Below are 6,373 nucleotides of genomic sequence, written 5' to 3' on the forward strand. Positions count from 1 at the left end.
CAATCTGAGTCTCTATTGCTTAATCTCAATTAAGTTTTTGTTGTTTAATTAATCTCAATTAGCTTTTTTTTTTTTTTTTGGGTGTTCTTCCCTCTCTTTTTTTAGTCTATGAGATTTTATGTTTATTTTCTGTGATGCTAAGAGTTGCGGTGCAAAAATTAAATGGCAATGTTGTGTTAAGAAGATTTTAAGTATGAGATAATGGCTTGTTTATCTTATCATAGACAAAAAAGCATATATAATTGTCCAATCCTTATTGTTTTGAGTCCTATATCTCTTGCTATTCTAAAGCCATTCCTATATTTTACAATTATCCAGATTTCTAGCCCAACATATTTTATTGTTGTTCATAAATTCCCATTGAATTTGTTCATGAGCAACACATTTTTGGTGTATATAAAAAATGTAAGGCAGCATTACATGGTGGTATATTATTTTCAAACTAATGACAATGCCATTGCTGTCCAATTAGTCAGCAAAACAAAAAGTGACTCTTTGTCACTTAGCTACTAGGTAGAAATTGTGGCTTCTTTTCATTGCTTAAAATAATTACAAAAAATAATCGCGAAAATTTTGGTGCAACTTTATGTAACTTTTTATATTTAATATCCCAGTAATTGGATATTTGTGGACAAGTCTGAAAATTACATCGCGCGACTACTTCAATGGTAGAATTTTTAGATGTAGATCTTTTCCTTGAAGTTAGGTAGTTTTGGAAATTTCTCTAAGGAAGACTTGTACCGGCTCAAAGAGACACGACAATTGAGTGATTGACTTGGCCTCGATCCTAGTATGATAGTATCCCGTTTTAATCTACGGAATATCGTGCAAAAAAAAGTTTCAATTCAACTGATAAAACTTAATTCAAACGTTCCTTACACTAACCACTAATTAATGTACTGACCACCCTCCAATAATAGGTCCTTGATCAGTAATGACAAAGCATGGAATTTTTGCCCGTCCTCACTTTTTCACTCGTGTCAATGTAAATGACTTTTCGTTACTTTCTTGATTAGGGCTGTCAACGGCGGGTTTGAACCTGAATCGGTTCGAACTCTATAGTTTTTTCCTAATGATAATTGAGAAATAATTTCGTTATCTAGATTCAAACCAATTTACTCTCACGAAAAAAAACGAGTTGGACACAAAATATAAGGTTTCAATCAGTATCTTACTTTGATCCGAATAATGCATTAATAATTATAAAATATAAATATTTTTAAATACAATAATAATTCTTTTACCAAATTAACAAATCCTAATCTTGTTGGGGCCTTATTTCTAAATATAATAATAGTTCTAATACATCATTTTTGTTGGGCTTTATTTTTTCAGGTAGATTTGGACTTGACTCGAGACCCGTCGGATCCTAAGCACAAAATCCATCAAATATATGGGTGGGTATGAAATTGTTACATTATATTGGATCCGGATTCCAAATTTTTAATTCTGATTCAAATCCAACCAATTGACAACCCTATTCTTGAATCCTCTTTTCACAAATGAAATTACCCAACAGATTCGGGACAGAGCGACCATCCCCGAACAATTGTTTCATGGTCTCATCAAGAGGTCCTCCTTCATCCACGTCGACACGCACAGAGGAGGAACCAAAATGGCACTTTGATTAGTGGGTCCTCAAAATCAACTCTCTTCAAAGAAGTTGGCAACCATACTAATATTAATTGTGAGGTGAGAGTTCAAAGGTTTAAACTTTACCTCTCATCAATGCCCCTCTACATGATAATTGTTTTCAAACAAAAAAAAGAAAATAGTGCATTTGGATATGAGTTTATTTGAAATATTATTTAAAATAATTATTATAGTACTTTTTATGATGTAATATACATAAAATAAAAAAATGATTAAAAAAATAAAAAAAATATTAAAAAATGTGTTTATAATACAAACACGTAACTTTGGTCCACGTAAACCGCGATACGTCTCTGAATTTAAAGCTGGCCTTCAAAACAGACTTTGGTGCACGTAAACCGCGATACGTCTCTGAATGTAAAGCTGACCTTCAAATCAAACCTTGACAAAAAGAATAGGATGACTAGCTTACCTTTCAGAGGTCTTCCTAAGTGACTTTGTTCCCTGGCATGGTGTATTTCATACTTATATCTCTAGGATCAAGCACGCCTGAATACAAAAATTTACGACTTTTATTCTTGATATGCCTGATTCTGATCAAAATGATCTCCAGAAGTATATTATTCTCGTGTTTCCTGCTAATTTGTTTGATTAGCTTCAACACGGGACTGATTAATTGTGCCAAACCCGATTATTGGTGCGTAAATACTACATATAATCCTAACACTACTGCCGGCAGTACGTATGCTGAGAACCTGAATTTCCTCCTTTCCACTCTATCCTCAAATGCTTCTTTGGCAAGCAGGAATGGCTTCTACAACTTCACTGCTGGGCATGACCCCTCCAACATGGTCTATGGCCTGTTTCTTTGTCGAGGCGACGTGAATCCCGATGTTTGTGGACAATGTGTAGCCAATGGACGTGGGGAGATTCTAAAGACATGCTCGAATCAAAAGACTGCTTTTATGTCTTATGACGACTGCTTACTGCGTTATTCGAATGAGTCCATGTTCTCCAGTGCCGATCAGGGTGTCATGTTCTCAGCGCGGAATACACAGAATGCCACTGATCCAGACAAGTTCAACCAGGTCTTGAATGATATGCTGACTGAGATAGCAAGTCAGGCTGCAAATGATCGGTCAGGGAAGAAATTTTCTATCAAAGAAGAGGATTATTCCACATTTCAAAGAAGATTATACGCCCTTGGACAGTGTACTCCAGATCTTACCCGCCTTGACTGCGAGAATTGCCTTAGCAATGCCATTTCTCAACTACCCAGATACTGTCCGAATAGTCTGGGCTGTAGAATTACGTATTTTAGCTGTAATATTAGGTATGACGTCAACAAGTTTTACAATTCTACAAACCCAGCACCCGAGCCTGCACCAAATCTTGGTCCTCCTCCATCTCCTCCTTCCAATTCTACTGGTAGTGAAGGTAAGTTCCAGCTCTTACTAAATTGATACGAATTTTATCTGAACTCTTAATTGCAATTTTATTTTAGGATTAGTTAGTAATTCAAGTCTTCACTTGTAGCTATTGAGCCCACCTGCTAGTCAACAACTATACTCATCATGTTCTCATGTGGGTTGTATAGATTTCATTTCTCGCTTAATGAGGCGGTGGAAGTGAAAATCTTGACCCTTTTCTTTGGCAGACTTGTCCCTTTGTTAAAAAAAAAAAAAAAGAGATGAAAGAAATTGAAGAGTAAAACCATTTTGATATAACTATGAAAACTTATTTTGACAGAATCCAGTATTGGAATTTAAATTGTCTTATTTGTTAAAGAATCTAAAGGAATGAATGAGTCTGAATATTTCACTTTTAGATCCTTACCTACTTTACTCTAAAAGCAGATTTTTGAGCTAAAGAACTTTTATTGATTTATTCAGAGGGGGGCGGAATCTCAACACAAACAATTGTTGCAATTGTTGTCCCAATATCTCTTGCCATTGCGCTATTGGTCGTGGGCTTCTGCATAGCAAGGCGACCCAGGAAGCCATATTATGCCATTAGCGAAACAAGCGGTAAATTATAAGGACTAAGAAGTGCAGTTGCAGAAAACACATTTATCATTCTTAAAGGGTCGATTCATTTAATTTTCACTAAGCTTGTAACATTTTTGCTGTAGGTGCAAGTGAAATCTCAATCACAGAATCGTTACAATATAACCTCAGTGATATTCAAGCTGCCACGAACAACTTTGCTGTTGGAAACAGAATTGGAGAAGGTGGATTTGGACCTGTATACAGGGTACATTAAGTTTAAGCCATTTTCAAGTATGCTGAAAATTTATGAATATGATCGTTGTAAATCAAAATTTTGCTTATACTTTGTTAATTTGCAATCAGGGTACACTTCATAATGGACAAGAGATAGCAGTGAAAAGGCTATCAAGAAGCTCAGCTCAAGGTACAGAAGAATTTAAAAACGAAATTGCCCTGGTTGCTAAGCTTCAACACAGAAACTTGGTCCGACTACTTGGTTTTTGCTTGGAAGGAGATGAAAGAATACTCATCTATGAATTTGTGACCAACAAAAGCCTTGACTACTTTCTCTTTGGTTAGGTTCCAGTCAAACACCCTTGATTTATTTTGGGATTGATTGTCCATTCTTTTTTGGAAATTAACTTTTGTGGTTAAAGAAACTAACAAGACTTGCCATGTTTGATGATTGTATAGACCCAGAAAAGCAACCATTGTTGGACTGGTCAAGACGATACAAGATCATAGGAGGAATAGCAAGAGGACTTCTTTATCTTCATGAAGATTCTCGACTTAGGATTATACATCGTGATCTTAAAGCCAGTAACGTATTAGTTGACAGAAATATGAATCCAAAGATCGCTGATTTTGGCATGGCAAGGCTCTTTGGAGTTGATCAATCTGAAGGAAACACAAGTAAAATCGCAGGGACATAGTAAGTTCTGCACCCTCATCTTGTTATCTACATGGTTATATGATTGTAATAATACAATGATCCCACTATCTTTAAAACTGTAATATTTAATTACGTTCTCTACATTTTGTCATCATCAGTTTTGAAATTTCCTAATTGCTGAATCCTGAAGTGTATTACAAATGGTTCTAATTTGTAGTGGTTACATGGCTCCTGAGTACGCATTGCACGGCTTGTTCTCTGTAAAATCAGACGTGTTCAGTTTTGGAGTTCTAATTTTAGAAATTCTAAGTGGCAAGAAGAACAGTCAGTTCAACCAAGCTCATGGAGGAGATGACCTTCTAAGCTATGTGAGTGCAAAATAAACATCTCATTTTGAATACATTTTGAATGAGACAATTTATTCGACTATCATCACTTGCAATATATGTTGCAGGCTTGGAGGCAATGGAGGGATGGAACACCATTAGCATTGGTAGATCCAGCAATCGGTGATACTTATTCAAGAAATGAAGTTATTCAAAGCATCCATGTTGGCTTGCTATGCGTTCAAGACGAAATTGAACAAAGGCCAACCATGGCTTCAATAGTTCTCATGCTCAATAGTAACTCTATAACGTTGCCTGCACCTAATCCGCCTGCATATTTTGGTCGTAGTAGAACACAAAGCTCACCTAACGATTTACCAGTATCTGATACATCCACCGGCACCAAGTCACCACCAAACCCGTCTATCAACGGAGTTTCAATCACTGAGTTAGATCCTAGATAAACAACAACAGAATTATAGACATTTCTAATCATGACGACTAGTTGCATTGGCAAAATTTATCAAGATTTTGTAAGTTCATATTTGAATTTATTGTTTTGTACTTAGCAGGTCTTTATCTGAATTCTAGTACATAAAGGTCATGAATTTTGCATCCAAGAGGTCTAATAGGTTAGTGGCATTCTTCACTTTCGGTGCTTTAAGCATTTACTTGCAATTAGTGATCAAGTGCTCTAGACAATGGTATTGAAAGATTGGAAGACAGCATTATTGTTGCATTTGTCTCCTTATTGATTATTACTAAGTTGATGCTATGCCGTGTGCTAATTTTCAAAGAATAAAAAGACGACAGATAAAATGTCCATGACTAAGAGAGGTGAATGAAATATTCGGTACAAAGTACAAATGCACATGTAAAAGAGATATTTGTGGCAAATACAAAGTCGAATAGACTTTAACGGGTGTTAAAAGAAACAAGTTTTCAATAGGCTGTTAACAAAAGATACACATTAATAGATGACACGGAGATATAGGCATTTGAAGGACAACAAATTAGCATTATACCTCCAGAAAGAAGTAACGAAGTTCAGGTCAGTGTAACAAAAGAACGCGAGCGATTTTTCAATTGTAAATTACTACTAACACTATCTAATACCTGCATGATTGGATTCGTATTCGAGCCTCCTCCAGAAGCGAAAGATATGTCACACAAATTAACACTATCTGAGGTAACATGCTCAGATTCACTATTAAGTGAACAATTTCTATCATCACCTAAACAAGCAGAAGTCAGAACATAATGATTTGTATCATCACCTAAACAAACACTAGTGTGAGGACTTGCAAATTCCTTATATATTTCTTGAAAATTTCCTTTTATTTGAAAATTATTTGAAAAATATTATTCTATACCATCTTACTACTCAATCACCCTAGAAAAAAAGTGCCAATGATCATAGGAAATTAGGGTTTTCCTTTCCGATTTCAATTCGAAGTGAAATAGGATTTTTTCGTATATCCGTAGTGTAATTATTCGGTATGGAGTAAGGATCAAATTTGGTGCTTAAGAGTGACTTTTAGGTGAGAAATAATATGTGATTAGAAGCTATGATA

The 6,373-nt window shown here is 35.4% G+C and overlaps 1 protein-coding gene across 1 annotated transcript; it reads left to right on the forward strand.

Moving 5' to 3' along the window:
• The first annotated feature begins 2,195 nt into the window (after nucleotides 1–2,195).
• On the forward strand, nucleotides 2,196–5,483 carry LOC113751966 (putative receptor-like protein kinase At4g00960). Its single transcript, XM_027296108.1, has 7 exons — nucleotides 2,196–3,030; nucleotides 3,486–3,620; nucleotides 3,725–3,846; nucleotides 3,945–4,155; nucleotides 4,275–4,512; nucleotides 4,691–4,841; nucleotides 4,928–5,483. The coding sequence occupies exons 1-7, from the start codon at nucleotides 2,196–2,198 to the stop codon at nucleotides 5,261–5,263; spliced, it is 2,028 nt and encodes a 675-aa protein (XP_027151909.1). The 3' UTR covers nucleotides 5,264–5,483.
• The last annotated feature ends 890 nt before the right edge of the window (nucleotides 5,484–6,373 follow it).

This window comes from Coffea eugenioides, chromosome 11 (genome assembly GCF_003713205.1).
Source record: "Coffea eugenioides isolate CCC68of chromosome 11, Ceug_1.0, whole genome shotgun sequence".
Classification (NCBI taxonomy): Eukaryota; Viridiplantae; Streptophyta; class Magnoliopsida; order Gentianales; family Rubiaceae; genus Coffea; species Coffea eugenioides.

Excerpts from the sequence above, each read along its gene's own strand:
- LOC113751966 (XM_027296108.1), top strand. The coding sequence starts at position 2,196 with ATGATCTCCAGAAGTATATTATTCTCGTGTTTCCTGCTAATTTGTTTG. Across the intron at positions 3,621-3,724 it reads TGCCATTAGCGAAACAAGCG|GTGCAAGTGAAATCTCAATC; the intron begins GTAAATTATAAG and ends TTTTTGCTGTAG. Across the intron at positions 3,847-3,944 it reads GATTTGGACCTGTATACAGG|GGTACACTTCATAATGGACA; the intron begins GTACATTAAGTT and ends ATTTGCAATCAG.